Source organism: Eurosta solidaginis, chromosome 5 (assembly GCF_040869045.1).
Source record: "Eurosta solidaginis isolate ZX-2024a chromosome 5, ASM4086904v1, whole genome shotgun sequence".
In the NCBI taxonomy this organism is placed as follows: Eukaryota; Metazoa; Arthropoda; class Insecta; order Diptera; family Tephritidae; genus Eurosta; species Eurosta solidaginis.
Window position 1 is genome coordinate 7,192,194 of NC_090323.1, and position 19,198 is coordinate 7,211,391.

The window sequence follows — 19,198 nt, forward strand, 5'->3', positions numbered from 1 at the left end:
TACTAGCCCGACCATTCCCCAAATCACCCCCTTAACAGGGAACACATTTTTTCAAATCGTTATAACTTGGATTTCTTCGTAAGCATGAAGCCGGGCTTATCGATGTGATGATCCTTTTCTGGATACAGATCCGGTACGCTCCGGTAACACAGCACCATTAAGGTGCTAGCCCGACCATCTCGGGAACGATTTATATGGCCACATTAAACCTTCAGGCCATAACTCCCTCCCCACCACCAATTGAGGAGCTTGGGTCGCCAGAGCCGTGTCTGTTAGTGAAACAGGATTCGCTGCGGATAGGTGAGGTTGACAATTGGGTTTGGAGAAGCTATAAATATATTGCGCTGGCAACCTGAAGGATTGCGCTACACAGCCCCTTGAATCTGACCACACCAAAACCGAAGTACATACTTTCGACTTTGCTGAAAAACTTATAATGCCAGAAATTTATAATTAATTTGTATATATGTACAAGCACAGAAATCCCCTACAGACGGCTGCCGAACAATGATAAGGCTTGATGTTACCAATTGGCGTCAATTAGCCCAACGAAGAAGCGACTTGTTGGCCGGTGAAAACAGTTACAGCGGTTAAGCGCCAATTGAATAAGTTTCGGCCATTTTGGTTAGAGATGACAAGATTGTCTCATGTCGTCGTCCTCACAGTCGGATCAGTGGGGATCATTGAACCTTGTGATATCTGTAGTCGAGCAAAAAAAAACGCATATGTTACAGAAAACGATGTTGATGCGATTGCAGTGAAGTTCAGAGCATTAAGTCCTTCAAGTAATAAAAACAAAGTAAATAACATAGTTTGGGTACTCATTTAGCTGAGACTAAACAAAGGCATCCGCATCTGCAACTGCACTGTTATTTTGGAAATATTTATTTTGCATTACTCAAAAACTATTTGTAATATCAATTAAAATGTTTTCATGGTTTTATTATTCTAACGCTAAGCACTAAAATTCAAAAGTAAAACACAGAGAAATTTTAGTGGCTCCCATTTAGTTCAAGTTTCGCTTTTATGTGGTTTTTCTGAAACACTTTTGGAACAGTCCGGCTGACAAGAGTGCGCCTATGACATTGAAACAAAAAAGAACGAAAACAAAAGGCAAAATTAAAAAACAAGTAAGGACGGCTAAGTTCGGGTGTAACCGAACATTATATACTCAGCGTGAGCTTCAATTGTACATTTCATTTCAGATAAATTACTTTTCTACATAACACTGGCACTGCCCGGTTAAAAAAATTAGTTTCCCCAATTCCTCTTACAATAAAACAAGATAAGTGAAATATCATTGATTCAAAACTATTTTTTGCTAAGTTATAGCGTATTATTCTAGTCTACGACCCTTTTAAACTTGTTTTATATAAAAGTGGGCGTGGTCTTTAACCGATCCCGTCCATTTTTACTAGAAATATTTCCTGCTATAGGGAAAATCTGTGTACCCAATTTTAATACAATCCGTTAATTTTTCTTGGAGTTATGTCTCCCTAAACATAGAAAATTGCTTAGTCATAAAAGGGGCGGTGCCACGCCCATTTTTTTAAATTTGAATTTTTTCCTATTTATTGTTATAAATCCACTTGGGAAATGAAATACCATTGATATAAAGCTCTTTTTCGCAAAGATATGGCTTATTTTATTCGTCCATGGACCTTTTAAAAATCTTTTATATAAAAGTTGGCGTGGCCCTTAACCGATTTCGTTAATTTTTATTCAAAGCATGCCTTATAACAAAGGCAACCTCTCTGCCGAATTTTGTTACGATAGGTTTAACGATTTTTGATTAATAATATTTGTTTTATTTTATCACAAGTGAGCGGTGCTACGCCCATTTAAAAAAAATTTAAAATTTTTATCAAGAGTCTCAATATCAGTCCACATGTCAAATTTCAAAATTCTAGGTGTATTATTTACTAATAATCAGGTTTTGTTGTTTTCCAAAATTTTATATATGTATATAAAGAGTGGGCGTGGTTATCATCCGATTTCGCTCATTTTCAATACCGATCTATTCTGGGTACAGATAAGCTCGTGTACCAAAGTTGTGAAGATATCTCAATATTTACTCAAGTTATCGTGTTAACGGACGGACGGACGGACATGGCTCAATCAAATTTTTTTTTTCTATGCTGATGATTTTCATATATGGAAGTCTATATCTACATATCTCGATTCCTTTATACCTGTACAACCAACAGTTATCCAATCAAAGTTAATGTACTCTGTGTGCAAAGCACGCTGAGTATAAAAATAAACGTAATTACAGCAACCGCGAACTCATCATCAGCTGTGTAAGATACTTTTAGCAGCTATGTATGTATGTATGTACATTGGTACGTCCACTTTACACATCCAAATGTAGAGACGTTCAACGACCAAGGGCGGCAATTCACTGCCTCGGTCTATTTATGTTACACAAATTTCGCACAAGAAATAACAACCACAAATAATTTCGAAATATCTTCAACAGTGCGCGATTTTCAAAGATTTTAGCAAGTTTATTTTATTATTACTTTTTATTTTATTTTGGGTTTGTCAAATTGGTTTTCGTGCCGCTGTATAGTTTTGTTATTTTAATTCAATCTATTTATTACGTTAATGAATTTGAATTTAAAAGCTTTTGCTACCTTAATTTATTCTTAAGATAGCAGTTTTTTTTATTATTTTTTAATTAATTTATTTAAATTTTTTATTCATGCTTCTATTTTTCCCCACAATTGTGTATTAAGTTAAATTCTAGCGGCATATACACTCGACAACTATCCGCGTTTGGCTTTTTCAATGTCCAATCGTCTCAGTTAGCAAAAACACTAAATCCAATTGACTTACACTAGGTATAGTGGCCATAACCGCTTGAATTACTTTGGCCAAATGAGTACGAATGGCAAATGTGAATGATTGAGAGAACACCTAAATAGTGATGAATCATGTGAGCACAGGTTAAATAATCGAGTTCGCTGAGTTGACTGGTGGAGTCAGACTCGTGTCTAAAATGTGACAATGAGTTGTCCGCGAATAATCTCAGGATTGAAAATTCCTAACCTCTGGAATGTTGTTATTGTTGTAGCCACAAGGCATAACTTGAAGAGTGGAAGTATTAAGGACAGAGGCATTGCTTTGTCGGATATAAAACCAGCACGCTCTGGTGCTAGCACCTTTTGATAATAATTTTCCCACGGCTCAGGGAACAACAGTTTTTATGTGGATTCCAAATCGTCGAATCCAGATGAAATTGTGTGAGGCTTTCATGCCAGAAAAACATTTGTCGGATTACCTTTAGGACGGCGGGATTGGCTTCATTGCCTCATAATGTACGGTGCTGGTGCCTACGACAAGCAAGCCTTGGGATTCAAGGGGTTGTGTAGCCCAATATATAGTTTCTCCAATCCCGTTTCACTAACAGACGAGGCTCTGGCGACCCCAAGCTCCTTATGGAACTTGGGGATGGGGAGGGAGGGATGAACTGAAAGTTTAATGTGACCATATAAATCGTTCCCGAGATGTTCGGGCTAGCACCTTAATGGTGCGGTATTACCGGAGCGTACCGGAGCGTACCGGATCTGTATCCGGCAAAGGACCATCACATCGATAACACTCCCCAAAGCCCTCGGGGAGTAACCTTATCGCTACAACAACAACAACAACAACAAGCAAGCCTTACCGCCTTATGTTAAAATTTGATATTGGGCTTAGGTGTTTATCCCCTAATAAGAGGATATCTTGAGAGCAGATATAGAAAAGTTAGATGACATTCAGAACTGTTGTTGAGTTAAATCGTAAGCATTAGAAACAACTTGTGATTTTTATAATCAAGATTTTTCAGGCCTTAGGGCAATGTTTAGGGATATCGGCAATATATTGAGGTCTGAATCCGATACCAGCCAGTCAGGCTGTTGGTTTGGTTGTTGTTGTTGCTGTAGCAGTGCAAATTAAATGGGGTTTCACTGAAATGACAGCCCTTGGTCGGGAAAAATCCTGAGACGCTCGGGTACATAGAACCGGCTGCCTTGGGAAGCGAGCCAGACAGGCTAGAGCGATTGTTTTTTGCCACTCGAACCTTCCGGTGTTTGGATTTTAGACTCCTCTTGTAACGGGCACACATGGGGTGCTAGGTTCCCTAGTTGGATTAGTACCCGAAAAAGCTGAATACCAGGCATAATAACCGCAGAAACCCCTTTCCTGAAAGAAAATGTTTAATAAAAATTGTGGTGTACCAAATATTCACCTGCATTTTGTTTATTCACCTGTATCTTCCATCACTAATTTGAGAGTAACTTTTTCATTCTCTCACTCTCTAGCTCATGTTCGCCATTTCCAATTGGAGCGAGAAATAATACTTAACAAATTTTCCGTTGTCTACAGCTAATTACCAAATTGGCAATTACATATGGCAAAGCGAATATGGTAAAAAATATATATGTATAATGCTTGAATAGTAAAACAAATTGTCGGCATGCATTTACTGCTTTTCACTGTTATTGCACATAACAGACTGCTTTTACAAACAATTTTTTTTTATACTTTTTCACAAATCGATCCGTAATTTCAAGAGGGTATACGCATAAAGAACAGGTGGGTACAATTTTGAAAAAACGAATGGGCTCAGGAGCAATATGGCAGGTGCATTTTACACTTCAGTGAACATCCAAAACGGAAGCCAATTTGCGGTCACACCCTGACGAACTCCAAAAGCCATCCACTTGATTCTTATTAGAATTATGAGGAGTATTTAGCTGACAAACAAATAAGTACAGCACTTTTCTATAATTAAAATATTCATAGGATTTAAGCTGCGATTTTTTTTTATTGTAAATTATGACGTGTTTGATCAGTTAATTTTCATTTAAATAACCATTCTTTGAACACCATCCACTTTTCATTTAGCAACAAAGCATTACAAATTGTTCTCTGGCACACTCTCGGCTGCGTTGCGCCTTTGCGACGGTTGCTGTATTGGCATTTTGCCTTTTATTTTGTGCACCGAGGATAGACAAATTTCTTTCGGACACTTTTTTGCATATTTTCTTATCATTTTTCATTCATATATTAACGCGCGCATTTCCCTAGCATTTGTTTACATTTTTATGTGTGAAATAGGCACTTTTGTTTTTATTAAATTAGAAAATTTACAATTAAAGAACCCACCATGAGCAAAAGCAATATCACCAGCCGTTCACGAAAAAACTCTTCCAATTAGACTATTTTGACACACAAGTAGAGGAAATGTGACGTTTAAAATATTGGATGCAGGGTTGCATGTGACCAGGTAGCCAGGGTTGTTTTATGATGTTTCTCTAAACAAGGTGCACACGAGGCTACGCGCCATAGACGTTGCAGGCGAAATCCGTACGCTTTGATGTCGAACACATGTACATGAATGGAAAGCTGCGTACGAGGCTTCAGCTGCATGAAAGCGACAAAGCATGGAAGTTTCATGTAGCTACCAAAAGGATTTTGATTTCTCGCTATATCCATAACCTAAAAATATTTTAGTTGGTGAATTTAATAACTGTTTGTAGATTTTATTCATTGTTTTGCATACGTTATGACTAAAACTTATTTTTTGTGGAATGTGGTTGTAATTTTTTGAGTTTTCATTTTTATAAAATTTTCACGATTTGTTGGTTAAAGCACCATTAATCGATCACACATTGGAGACGGTTATGGATATGGGTATGGTTACGACTATGGCGTTAAGGTTAAGGAAGTTTAATTGGCCCTTAAAGCGTAGAGGATTTGTAGATACATGAAATATCATGTACGCGTCTATGATGCGTAGCCTCATTTCCACCTTGCCTAAATTGCATTGGAAACTGATTATATCGGGAATAAAATCAAAGAGATTAGCTCCACAAGGGGGCGCACTGGAGAATCGCAACGACGCGCTGAAACAGGTTGGTGTTCTCTAGAAAATCAAGTTGTTGTTGTTGTTGTTGTAGCAATGCTCGCCCCACCTAATAGCCGCGACCGATCACAAATTGTCATCAATATCCTCTAACGGGAGTCCAAGGAAACTTGCCGTTTCAACAGGGGTGGACCATAAGAAAATGGGTGTTAGAGGCGTTGGTTCCACATTACAATTAAAGAGATGGTTTGTGTCATGTGGGGACACATTGCAAGCGGGGCATACATTTTGTATGTCGGTAAGAGTTTAACCTGTTACAGTATCCAGAACGAAGTTGAGCAAGAGTGACTCGCGTTTTCCTGGGGAGTATGCGCTCCTCTTCCGCGAGTTTTGGATAAGAAAATTAAGTCGAAGAGTTCGGCATGCGTTTTGTTCCTTTGCTGTCCTGTTTGTTTTCATATCTAGCTAGCACAAATCACACGCACAAGATTGCGCATTGCGCATGTAAATAAAAGATCAGCTGTTTTTTTACGTCATTTTCCTTTAGCTCTTGTTTTTCTCTTTCGTTCTTTCATTCGCTCAAGCAGTCAAGTGTGACGTAGATGCGCAATCTTCTGTGTGTGATTTGTGTCTAGCTAGCTTTGTTCATGGCGCGAGACTATTTTTGACACTTTTGCCTGTTTATCATTTGATAGAGGACTTAAGAGAAACATCACTAACGACTTGGTGACAACCACCGCCAACAAGCCTATATCACAAACCTCTTTCCGATAGTCAAATGATATAAGTTTTGACGTGTTTTTCGCTTTGCTTTGACAAGTCCAACAATGTCTGATTTATATAGGAGGCTTTGGTGCGTTATTTGGACAACGTTTGTGGAATATAAAGCGAAGCAAAGGGTAAATGTATTCTAAACCTAAGGCGCTGTCAAAGCGTAAAAACGATGCAGCGTGGTTTTTATATAAGTCCGGCCTAAAACTTTCACTGTAAGCCGTAATTGAAGCGCGTATATGCAATTCCGGCATTATTGAAACTCTGCGTCCTCTAGCGACTGATAGTCAAGAATACGTCAGTTTTGAGCGCCACTGTATTATTATTTAAAAATTACATATGTGTCAAAATCAGCTGGTCTATTTATTTGCAAATTGTAATTTACTTATTACACTCCAATTCTGGGGAAATATACGCATGAAAAGGCGTCTTTAAATAAAATCAAGTAAATTTTCAAGCAAAATGCTGCGAAAGTGTGTTTGTAAGTCCCCAGTCAAAGTGGTAAGATATACAAAGATTATGTAATTTTAACATTACAAAATGATGTGTAATAATTTCATCACACAGCATATCAGCGCTTGCGGAGCACTCAGGAGTGCTGCGACGAATGTACCAGCCCCCGCATCGAATGAGAAACTTGAAGAAATACGTGAACGTTTAGCCAAGGGACCAAATTTCCAAGATTTTGTACAAAATCCAGAGTATACACGCGATGAGTGGACTGTTTATGAAGGCAAACTTAGGCGAGAGAAGGGTGAAAATGAGCGGTTGCGTCTGCCGCCATGGTTAAAAACGACTATACCAATGGGTAAAAATTTTTCTAAAATTAAGACTCAACTACGTGATTTAAAGCTAGCAACAGTATGTGAAGAAGCACGTTGTCCCAATATTGGCGAGTGTTGGGGCGGCGGAGAACATGGTACACAAACTGCCACAATTATGGTAAGAAAGATTTCGAAAAGTAATCACATCACACTTTCAACCCCAGCGGGTTAGGGGGTTAGAATATACCCGCGGTAGGAATGCCTGTCGTAAGAGGTGACTAAAATACCAGATTCAAGGGGTTGTGTAGCGCAACCTTTTCAGGTTGCCAGCTCAATATATAGCTTCTCCAAACCCAATTGTCAACCTCACCTTCGAGCGGCAAATCCCGTTTCACTAACAGACGAGGCTCTGGCGACCCCAAGCTCCTCATGGAACTTGGGGTGGGGAGGGAGGGATGACCCGAAGGTTTAATTTGGCCATATAAATCATTCCCGAGATGGTCGGGCTAGCACCTTAATGGAGCTGTGTTACCGGAGCGTACCAGATCTGTATCCGGCAAAGGAACATCACGTCGATAACACTCCCCAAAGCCTTTGGGGAGCAACCTTATCGCTACAACAACAACAACTTTCAACTACATATTCATTCCATCTGATAATGTTCGATCTGCTTGCGATCCTTGTTGATAACCTTTGGTTGTTGTTATTATATTTGTTTTGAGTAGCTAATACATAGATTTCTTATCTTTTATTTTACATTTTGACACAGCTGATGGGTGATACATGTACGCGCGGTTGTCGATTTTGTTCAGTTAAAACAGCTCGCAAACCACCACCACTTGATCCCGCTGAACCCGTCAATACAGCCAAAGCTATTGCGTCCTGGGGTTTAGATTACATAGTGTTAACCTCGGTTGATCGTGATGGTATAACCAATGTTATATAGAAAAAAAATTTATAAATTTACTATAACGAATTTCTTGCTACAGATTTACCCGATGGTGGCTCAACACATATTGCGGAAACTGTACGCGAAATAAAAGCACGGTAACATTCAAAATAAATAAATAACAAACAAATATTGTAATCTTTATCGCACTTTGCAGTAATCCAAACATTTTCGTTGAGTGCTTAGTACCTGATTTCCGCGGAGATTTGAAATGCGTCAAAAATATAGCAATCAGCGGCTTGGATGTTTATGCGCACAATATAGAAACAGTTGAAAAACTGACGCCATTTGTACGCGATCGTCGTGCACACTATCGCCAAACATTATTGGTGTTGCGTGAAGCGAAACAATTTAATCCAAGACTTGTCACCAAAAGTTCAATAATGCTTGGTTTGGGAGAGACAGACGCAGAAATTGGACAAACCATGATGGACTTGAGAGAAGCCGGTGTGGAATGTCTAACTTTGGGCCAATATATGCAACCGACGAATAGGCATTTAAAAGTTATTGAATATGTTACGCCAGAAAAATTCAAGCACTGGGAAAAACGTGGCAATGAATTGGGTTTCTTGTATACTGCAAGCGGTCCATTGGTACGTAGTTCGTACAAGGCTGGAGAATTTTTCATAACAAGCATATTGAAGAATCGGCAGGGAAAAGGCGAGAACGCAAATGAACTGTAGTAAAAGCAATGGGAATAAGTTGTTAAGAATGTCGTTTGGAATATATTGCATATGCTTAATCATCTATTGTATACAATATCTCTTTAAAATAATAATTTAGCTTAATGTTTAGCACCCATTGTTGGATGTAATATAGTGCTATATGTATTTATATAACGATACGCTTCGTAGTAAAATTTTAGTTGGAAAGAAATAATTTGTATTACATATTTTTATATTTTATTAAATAAGTTTATCAACAATCAAGTGTTGGTAAACACGAGTCAAAAATTTGCGTGACCACGTAGCGACCGTTAGGAACACGTTATTAGCAATTCTTAAAATCCAAGGACCAAGCTGATAACATCTTAGAAAACAGTCCAGAATAAAAGTAATATATACAGAATGATACCTTATGGAGGGGATATACTAGGCCAGCGTCTAAGCATATCCCACTACGGCGTGCCATTAAGAGAGCTTTGATATTTAATTTTTGGAGGACGGATCTTAAACGGCCACTGATGCATTAGCGTGAATCGGTCTGGTTTCGATCTAAGTTGCAAGCTAATAGAGAGAATGGTGTAGATCCGATAGTGAAGCGGCTGACTTGCGAATTGAGAGGGCGTAGAAGCATACAGCTATTCTTTGCAAGTATGTTGGTTTGACTCACTGCTACAATTAAATTATGAATGTAATTGACTTAGTTCACTTGGAGATATTTAGGTCAATTAATCTATTTTAAGCTCTATTTCCATATAATATCACATAATAACATTAAAGCAGAAATGTGCATCTACGGCGACTTTAATATGCGATGAAAAATAGCATTAAATGTTCGCTCCACAATAGAATGCACTGACTTTTGCGCTCATTGCCCTCCTACTAAAAGCAAATGCATTTAAGAAGTTCAAGTTCATGGCAACAGCAACAACAAACAGCTTTCAGTATATCAGCTCAATTGCCGCTTTACCGAGACGATGGTCCAGCATTGATGCAGAGGCAAAAAGAAAAGATGCTATTGGTGTGTTTGCCAAGGCAGCCCGTGATACGTTAAGGGTTGAGGGCAGCTGTGCCATCTCAACAAGTGGCCGCTTTTACAGCAACAAGCAAGCAACTATATTTCTCAGCAGGTGAAGTAAACAAAACTTTGGGTTACACAACCACAATGTACTTGCATACCTCCCGCAACCTGCTCCGCCCTTTAAAATTCCTAGCACAAAACTGTCATTGCATCTGATAATGGATTTCTCGCGCATGCGCTTCTACAGCACTTATCATATATTTCCCATCGTTAACCCACAATACCAATGACATTTTGTCAGTTGAAGAAAATTGCAGCAGCAAAATGTGCAAACTGCAATGAAAAAGTGTTAATTCTAGTATATTTATGTTACACGGATTAGAAAAAACTTAATTAATATTACAAAGTGATATATTTATATTTTTAATAAAAAAAAGCTTTGGAAAATTGCAGTAAAGCAAACGCGCCTAAAAATATGCGACATTTTCGTCACATATGTTAACTAATCTAAATGCAGTTTTGCATAACGCGTAGGCGTTGAAGCTAGTTGTTAATACAGACGCACTTACGATTTCTTTCATAAAGCCCTCAAATTGAAATTATTTTTAATTAACGCGTAGAAATTGATTGACATTATTATTACTTCCTAGCTCCAACAAAATTAAGTGCATTTGCAATCTGGTGCCTTTGCCGTCAATATGCCAAGTACACGTCGCATTATACTTGGTCACGTAATGTCCGGTTTATGCTCGAAAATGAATCGGACGAAACCGGTGCCTGCGGATGTCATGGAAACTCCGTTAAAACGGTGCCTCAATACCTTGGATATCACTTTGTTGGGTAAGTGGAAAGAAAAGGTAATTAAGTCGGAGATAAAGTCAATCAACATAAACTGAAGCAAGAACCTCTTCTGAACTAGAAAATCTTTGCTTTATCCACCCATTTAACTTGTTGCCTTTATATGTTCACATTTTTATTATCACTTATTTCTTTCAGGCATTGGTCATATGGTAGGCGCTGGTATTTACGTTCTCACCGGCACCGTCGCCAAAGACATGGCTGGTCCCGGCATAATTCTCTCCTTCATATTAGCCAGTTTTGTTTCAATGTTAGCTGCTTTGTGCTATGCCGAATTCGGTACACGCGTACCTAAAGCTGGTTCTGCCTATGTCTATACCTACATCTCGATTGGCGAATTCTGGGCCTTTGTCATTGGTTGGAATATCTTGCTGGAGCACATGTTAGGTGCCGCTTCGGTAGCGCGTGCATGGAGTGGTTATGTCGACTCAATGCTTGGTGGTTGGATTGGTAATACAACAGTTGCCTTAACCGGAGAGCTACATGAACAATTATTCGCACGTTACCCTGATGTGCTGGCTTTCACAGTTTGTTTGGTCTATGCTGCTGCCTTGGGCATCGGCGTGAAAGCAACAGCCGTCTTCAATGGTTTGCTAACTATGATGAATATTGCTGTTATGATTTTGGTGATTTGTGTTGGCTTCTGGTATGCGGATACCAAAAATTGGTCGGAGGCGGAGGGTGGATTTTTACCATATGGCATGGGTGGTGTCATTGCAGGCGCAGCAACTTGTTTCTATGCTTTTGTTGGATTCGATTCCATAGCCACATCATCGGAGGAGGCGCAGAATCCAAAGATTTCCATACCAATAGCTACACTACTTTCGCTCAGTGCTGTTACGGTGGGCTACATACTCGTATCGGCTGCGCTTACGCTTATGATACCAATACGCGAAATAAACCCAGCTGCATCATTGCCGGAAGCTTTCGGACAAATGAATTTAACTTGGGCTAAATATGTCATTTCTATTGGCGCGCTTTGCGGTATGACTACCACGCTACTTGGCTCTTTGTTTGCATTACCGCGTTGCATGTATGCTATGGCTTCGGATGGTCTACTATTTAGCTGCTTTGGGCGCATCAATACAACAACCCAAGTGCCGGTACTTAATTTAATTATATCTGGCTTACTTAGTGCTATACTTGCGCTCTTCTTCGATTTGGAAAAACTTGTGGAATTCATGTCGATTGGCACATTGCTAGCATATACCATTGTCTCCGCAAGTGTTATTATATTGCGTTATCGTCCATTGCTCACTCCAGAGAATGCTATCTATGCACCGGATACACCCGATGAAGATGATGATGATATTACCTCTCAATCAAGCATCGATACTGCTTCACCCACGAGTGATTTGATCGAAGGCGCACTGGCTGGCCGTTTGAAACCACAATTCCGTTGGCTCGAGCCGCTTTTGGGACGTTTCGAACCTGGATCCGCAGTATCTGCTTCAGTTTTGCTCTTCACTGTGCTGAGCTTTACTATATGCTTTCAACTGGAAGTATTTTGGTCCGAGCTGTACACAGGCACATGGTGGACACTCATTCTGTATGGCTTTATGATCTTCATTGCTGGCGCTTGTGTTGCTGTTATTGCGGTGCATCATCAAAACACGCGTGGTCTTAACTTCAAAGTGCCGCTGGTGCCATTTGTTCCAGCGTTAAGCATCTTCTGTAACATTGTGTTGATGGTTCATTTGAGTGCTCTCACCTGGTTGCGCTTCTTTATTTGGGTTGCCATCGGTATGTTGATCTACTTTCTCTACGGCATACACCACAGTAAGGAAGGTGAAGTTTGTTCATCTTATTCTATGTTAATGACATCCTCCGAGGCGGGTAAGTCACATTGGGGTGCCACAGGCGATGGGTTCACTATCAATTTGGGTGCTGGGGTTACTCCTGCTGTTATAAAGAAAACTGTTTTTGAGCGTTTGATTGGTAGGAAAATGGGTGATAAGAAACCGATTGTGGAGGAAGATGTTGATGAATTGGATGAAGAGGGCCAGACTTAAGGCGATGGTTTACTTTAAAGCTCAATTCTAACTATAAATCAATTTTCTTTTCCTGCATTTAAAAGTGTGCATAAACTTACTTGTGATAGTTTTCGAATTACTTTTCCTATCTAACTATTTCTACTCACTTCACTTCTTTAAATCCAACCCAAAACGAGCTTCGGAAAGCTCAACACACTGTCTTAAGCTATTTTCTAGCCCTCTACAAATCTCTCTCCTCACAACCAAATCAGACGCCTCCCACCACAAACTTTATTCGGACGCTGTTGGAAGTCTAATTATTATCTTATATTATTTCGAGCACCAGGTGATCTCGCTCATGACCGGAATACATATGCAATAAACCTACCTTAGTTTAGTCGTAGTCCAATTTAGACTATTTGAGCTCTCGATCCTTTGAAATTCAGTAAGTTTTTTCAATGTTAAACTTCAAGAAATATTTTCTCAACTAACTTGAATGACGGGAAATATCAATTTAGTCCGTATAGAATACGTGCACAGACGGCAGGAACTAAAGAGGTTTGTAGCGCAACCTTTTCAAGGGCTTTCCAGCGCAATTTATGTATATCTTCTCCAACCCAATTGTCAACCTTATCTATCTGTGGAGAATCCTATTTCTTGAGCATTCGAGGCTCTCGCGACTTCAAGTTTATCATGGAACTCGGATGTTGGCAGATTGGCCTAGAAAGTTCAATGTGGACATATTAAATCGTTTCCGAGATTTTCGCTCTTGCACCATAATGGTGCTTCTTACCGGAACGTATCAGATCTATATCCGACAAAGAGTCATCACATCGACAACACGCCCCAAAACCCTCCACTTTGTCTAACATGCCTACTTAAAAAGCATTTAAAGTGCAGTGTACCTCTCCTTCTTCTCTTTTGCATCCTAAATCCTATCCATCCTCGAATCTCTCCATCTGTTCTTATTGCTGTCTCCCCTCGGCCTCTTGCTTACTTCTCCACCCCATCTGCCCCCTCCACCCACTTCAAGCAATTTTCACCATAAATAAAAACTATACGAATTGATTTAGAGATCAATTCATCATAAATGTGCTTGAGGTAAACGGAGAAGACGAGATTATGGTAAAAGAAGATGTAAAGCAAAGTAATCCGAAAAGTAAAAGTACCCCAAATACAAGCCTTTACAAAAAGCGGCATAAATAAAAAAAATCGAACTTACTAGACCATGGTCCACTTCCTGGAGAATAATTATCCTTTCAGGCTACCTACATACGTATCAAGTTTCAATAAATTTTTTTTTTTTTTCGAAACTTGATTTGAAAAATGTTTCTCCAATCAAACTTATTTTTTTATATTCCGAAGTCGTAATGCGTTATCCGAATGTTAAAAATAATAGATCCGCGATATTCGAATACAGAGTTCGAAAAAATAATTTAAGACTCGAGTACGGAGTACAAGCCTAAAAAAATTTTATTTCGAAATTCACTGAGTGGATAATTTAGACAAAAAATTTTGAAGTTTAAGCAGATGACTGCAAATTCTTGACAGAACAGCATATTTACATATCGCACCTCAATTGTGACAGTGTGAAACAGTGAGAAATTATAAACTTATTGACCAACTTATTGACCCACCCTCTTAATTCAATATATATAAAAAAATGTAAGGCGCGATAACCTCCGAAAAGATCTAAGGCCGAGCTTCTCTGCCAATTTGCGTCGTGCTCCTCTTGATTTTCCCTACAAATTGGCCGGACGGGACCTACATGTTTTATGCCGACTCCGAACGGCATCTGCAAGGCAGATGAGTTTTCACTGAGAGCTTTTCATGGCATAAATACACCCCGAGCGCTTGCCGAACACTGTCGAGGGGCGACACCGCTTAGAAAAATTTTCTTCTAATTGAAAAACTTTATTTCTAAAATTTTGTTGTTGCTTTTCCCGGGGTGTGAACCCAGGGCATAAGGTGTGGTAGGCGGAGCACGCTACAATCACACCACTCAAAATTTGAATATATGTATATAACTCCAGGAATTTAGCTTATGTCATAAAATTACTCATGCCACACAGAAAAGAGCGCAAAGAAAGTGAGTTGTCCTTCGATGGGGTAGATGAATTGTCCAAACGAACGCAAATTGAAACATGTTGCATTTGTTTTAAATTGATTTTTATTTTATGCTCATTTTCCACACAAAAGTTTTAAGAATCATAAACACTTCTGAGTAAAAAAGTAGCAGCAAAAACTATTTACAAATTGTACTTGTTATATTTTTTATGTTTTCGTACAAAATATTTGAAATTTCGAAAAGTTTTAAACGATTTCCATGAAAATTTTTTGACAAATTTTGAGTTAGATTTGAAGCCCAACTTATTTTTGTCGAAAAAATTTTGTATTGATTTGCGGAATATTTAAAACAGCCTTCGAAACAAATATTGTGAAAAATAAATGAGCATTTTTGAGGAACTTTGTACTTTGTTGGAAAAAAATATTAATCTTAGTCAAAATTTTTTATAAAATTCTAAATAAAAGTTTCGAAGATTATAAGACTTTTTCGAATTTAAATTTTTTTCTAAACTTTTTAAAATGTGTTTACATGACTTTCAATATATACTTTATAAAATTTTATTTTTAATTGACAAAAATTTATAAATAGCAAAAAAGGTTAAACAATTTTTCAATAATTTTAGCGATTTTTTTTAACTTGCCAATATCGCTATGTAAAATTCTTATGTATCGCATTTCATTGTTTGTATGTACTTGTGGTTAACAACGACGTCATCAATTCGATATGGCGATTTAAAAAATACGCACAGAAATTTGGTATAAACCTAGAATTCTAGTAACCAGCCAATTAGAATTTTATGCATTATACAAAAAATAATTTTATATATATTTAATATGCCAAATTATGCAATCATTTTAGCTAGATTATTAAAAGTACTTAAAATTATTAAATATTTTTGTTCCACTTACAAAAAATACGCTTTAAACATTTTTTCAGTTGACTTTGGCGAAAAAAACTAACTATAAACTATCAGTTCCCCGCACAAAAAGCACAAGTACCTTATTTCAAAAATGTCTAAGGAGATGACTACGATTCTTGTACTCGTACACTGAGAAAAAATATAAAAAGAACTTATCACAGAGCTTTTGATTGTTCTAACTTCAACCAATATAGTTAGAGATCTCACCATAGATCTAGCAAATCCAGCGATTTTTCGCGAAAAACGTGATTTGCGTCGTAATAGCTCTGTGGCAGCGACTTTTATCTGTGACTGTGACGGAATATTGACGACGTTTGCTTTGGTCTTTCAACTGTTTTTAATGTGAAAATATTAATAAATGTTTGCAAATAAATGTGGTTTCTTCTTTTCAGCGATTGTTTACGTCTGCTAACCAATTTTATGATAATTGTCACCGTTCGTACCTGCGTACCAGAATATAGGTGTAAAAGTCATTATATACACAAATCACAGCTCTTCTTGTTCTTGCTACAAGAACTGCGATTGTGTCTGTGATTGTGATTATTGGTAATAGTGACTGTCAGATGCTATCACAGTCAGTTAATTGCTGTATATACTGTGATCTTTCAGTCACTGTGATGAAATCATAAGTACAGGAATGTTGCACTGTGTTGCCTGTAAATTGTTATTTTCACAAAATTACAAGAGTCGTAGTCAAAACGTATATATTTTAAGCAAATATACAAACTTAAAAAAATAAATAAATTAACTTAAATATAATATTAATTTTAAAGAAAATTGTATAAAACATACAAATAAACTTTCTTAAACACAGTATTATTTTAAATATATATATAAATATATATATATATATATTCATACTTTAAAAATAAAAATAAATATGCTGTTTAGAGAAAAATATTTCCAATTTGTCATGCATTTAGGGAACGAGAGGAAACAAAAAAATTAATAAATACTAGATACACTAAGAGACTAAAGTTAAATTAAATAATGCGCAAGAGTTCTAGAGCTGTATATCAATTTTTATAATAATTTACTCATTTAAATCAATATATATATATAAAAAAGTATGAAATGTTTAAATTTTGTTAGTTAGCTCAAGGGGTTTTAAAGCTCTTTAAAGTCGCGACCCAAAAATGGTTTGCATAAAATCTGACGACCTAACACGCCTACAACCTTTCGAGGGATTTATATCAAATTTGTGCTGGCAACAATCACAGATAAATCCCTCGCGCCAGCTGAAGCGGGTGCCAGAACAAAAAATGTGCCAGCTAAAACGAAAAACGGGCCAAAAATTTCGGTAAACTTTAGTTTGACCTACAACTGTAGAAATGCGTTCAAAAATTATGGGAAAAAGGAAAAAATACTTGTTTTAGTGTAAGTATTATTAGTTCGAAGGCAGAGGGTAAATATTATTTCCCATTCAAAAGTTATCACTAAAAACAAGTTTTGTAAATATGAAGTCCCGATGCAGCCAGTCCATTTTGATCACAGAACCTGGAACGTCCGACATGTAGTATAAGCCCTATCCACTAAATGATGTCAACTATTATATTCTAGTTCCGATTTACTCAAATTTCAAAAGAATATTTGTTTTTCACTGTGAGTTAAATGCGTTAAAATATTTGACTAATTAATTTAATCAACATGAAAATTTTACTTAGATTTGTTTATATTTAACTCTAATTAGTCGTATTTTTGTAAAATAAGTTTAAAGAAATGAATATTTTACGACTATCATTTTATTAAATGATTGAAACTATAAAATCGCCAAAATGTATGTCAAAAATCTCCGTACTCAGATCTATTAATTTTTGTTTGGAGTAGCATTATTGCCAAAAATGTGCATTTTGCCAATGCTCTCTCGAAACAAAGAGTCGCAAATCCATTCATCTATGCATTCGCCACTGATGATATTCTCTCCATTGAAAATTCAGCGCAAGCTACCTCAACTTGCAATACTTCACTCGTCTTGGAAAGGGGTAGGCTGCTTTTTTACCATGCCGATACTTCCAGGATTATAACCTGAGCAATTATCAACAAAGTGAAAAGTTTTTCAAAAAATTATTACAGCTTGAGCTGCAAAAGCTAATTTTTACGTCGCGATTCTCGAGACACTGCGCCGCGATCTAACAAAGGATCGCGACTCACAGTTTGCAAGCCACTGAGTTAGCTGCATACTTTAAGGCGTTGTAACCCTTATTTTGGCTTTTCATATCTTTTTTTGCTAAGATATTATTCTTAGACTTAATTGCAAATATTTTTCTCTGTGCAAACTTATAAAATGACAAACCATAAAAACATACATTTTAAATTGCATTCGTCGCTGCGCCAAAAAAATACTTGTTTTTTTCTCAAATTTTTTTTATTGCGTATTCCATTGGTATAATTTTTTAACGAAGTCCAAGAGACTGCCGCTTAAAAATATATTTTGGCTCAGAATAAATCAAAGGCTGCTGTATGCTCAATGTACTATAAATGCTGTGAAAAAAGAATTATTTTTCTTCCCCTGAACAATTACTGAAAAACATATCGCATACCTAGATGAAAACCGTGATCAATACGCCAATGCAATTTTCATTTTTTACAAAGCCTTTTCTCACTGATTAGTAGCGGTATTTATAAATTAAATATACAGTTCGGTAGGTATAGAATTGGAAAGCCTGGCGGTATCACAACCTCGAAATTTTACATTTTCGAGTTAGCTCTCTTTTTATCTAGGTGTGCGATTTTTGTTAGCGCAACGACGAAATGGTTATGAGTAAAAAGAGTTTTCAGCAGTTACATGTAGATATGTATTTTAAAAACTACATTACACACATATAATTATAAATTATTGATGTTAATTATACATACATACTACATTATGCAAATATATAACTGTTAATAAATATTGAATTTATTTGTTTCTTGTATAAATTTTAAATGTAAAATCAGAAGATATAAAAAAAAAATAATAAAAAATTAAAACAATAACTTATATACATACCTATAAAGTTTATGCGTACACACACATATATGTAAACACATACTTATATACTCATGTACAATGATCTAATAAAATTGCAGCAAACTGAATTAAATATGATTTTTATTTAAAACTTGCACATCCGGCAGAAGTTGTCCTGCTCGAAATTGGTTTGCCTGCAAAATTTGAAACTAAGTTACACTCGTCGTTTGATTCTCCGTTATGTACATCCCGTTGTGTATGAGCCATCAAAGACCTGGAGAGATAGATATGAATCTTTAATTCCGTTCACATTTAGGAAATGCTTTAAACGCATATGTAACCCGGTCTATGAAAAGGTGCCTTATGACTAAAAAAAACAGCTGTTAAAAGCTGTTTTTCGCAATTTCTT

At 37.1% G+C, this 19,198-nt stretch overlaps 3 protein-coding genes across 14 annotated transcripts in view; 2 read left to right on the top strand and 1 right to left on the bottom strand.

Moving 5' to 3' along the window:
* Nucleotides 1–5,224, bottom strand: part of LOC137233868 (uncharacterized) — a 36,784-nt gene extending 31,560 nt beyond the window's left edge. For 6 of the 11 annotated variants that reach the window (XR_010947581.1, XR_010947582.1, XR_010947580.1 and 3 more), the window contains exon 1: nucleotides 2,523–2,819. The gene's annotated coding sequence lies outside the window, so the exon portion shown is untranslated. Of the gene's footprint in view, nucleotides 1–2,357; nucleotides 2,446–2,522; nucleotides 2,820–4,234; nucleotides 4,592–5,154 lie in introns of those variants that run through there. The other 5 variants (XM_067757351.1, XM_067757352.1, XM_067757350.1 and 2 more) reach the window with 5 other exon arrangements.
* A 1,743-nt stretch (nucleotides 5,225–6,967) lies between these two features.
* On the top strand, nucleotides 6,968–9,217 carry Las (lipoyl synthase, mitochondrial). Its single transcript, XM_067791141.1, has 5 exons — nucleotides 6,968–7,126; nucleotides 7,193–7,567; nucleotides 8,159–8,315; nucleotides 8,379–8,436; nucleotides 8,496–9,217. The coding sequence occupies exons 1-5, from the start codon at nucleotides 7,088–7,090 to the stop codon at nucleotides 9,019–9,021; spliced, it is 1,155 nt and encodes a 384-aa protein (XP_067647242.1). The 5' UTR covers nucleotides 6,968–7,087; the 3' UTR covers nucleotides 9,022–9,217.
* Nucleotides 9,218–10,224: 1,007 nt separating this feature from the next.
* Nucleotides 10,225–18,898, top strand: LOC137253733 (cationic amino acid transporter 4). Of its 2 annotated transcripts, XM_067791140.1 has the most exons (3): nucleotides 10,225–10,861; nucleotides 11,018–12,715; nucleotides 16,232–18,898. In XM_067791140.1, exons 1-3 carry the CDS (start codon nucleotides 10,720–10,722, stop codon nucleotides 16,249–16,251), a joined length of 1,860 nt encoding a protein of 619 aa, XP_067647241.1. In that variant the 5' UTR covers nucleotides 10,225–10,719; the 3' UTR covers nucleotides 16,252–18,898. The 2 variants fall into 2 exon arrangements, with proteins under 2 accessions (XP_067647241.1, XP_067647240.1); XM_067791139.1 differs by having other exon boundaries at nucleotides 11,018–18,898.
* The last annotated feature ends 300 nt before the right edge of the window (nucleotides 18,899–19,198 follow it).

Excerpts from the sequence above, each read along its gene's own strand:
- Las (XM_067791141.1), top strand. The coding sequence starts at position 7,088 with ATGCTGCGAAAGTGTGTTTGTAAGTCCCCAGTCAAAGTG. Across the intron at positions 8,316-8,378 it reads AACCTCGGTTGATCGTGATG|ATTTACCCGATGGTGGCTCA; the intron begins GTATAACCAATG and ends TTCTTGCTACAG. Across the intron at positions 8,437-8,495 it reads GTACGCGAAATAAAAGCACG|TAATCCAAACATTTTCGTTG; the intron begins GTAACATTCAAA and ends CGCACTTTGCAG.
- LOC137253733 (XM_067791139.1), top strand. The coding sequence starts at position 10,720 with ATGCCAAGTACACGTCGCATTATACTTGGTCACGTAATGTCCGGTTTA. Across the intron at positions 10,862-11,017 it reads CTTGGATATCACTTTGTTGG|GCATTGGTCATATGGTAGGC; the intron begins GTAAGTGGAAAG and ends TATTTCTTTCAG.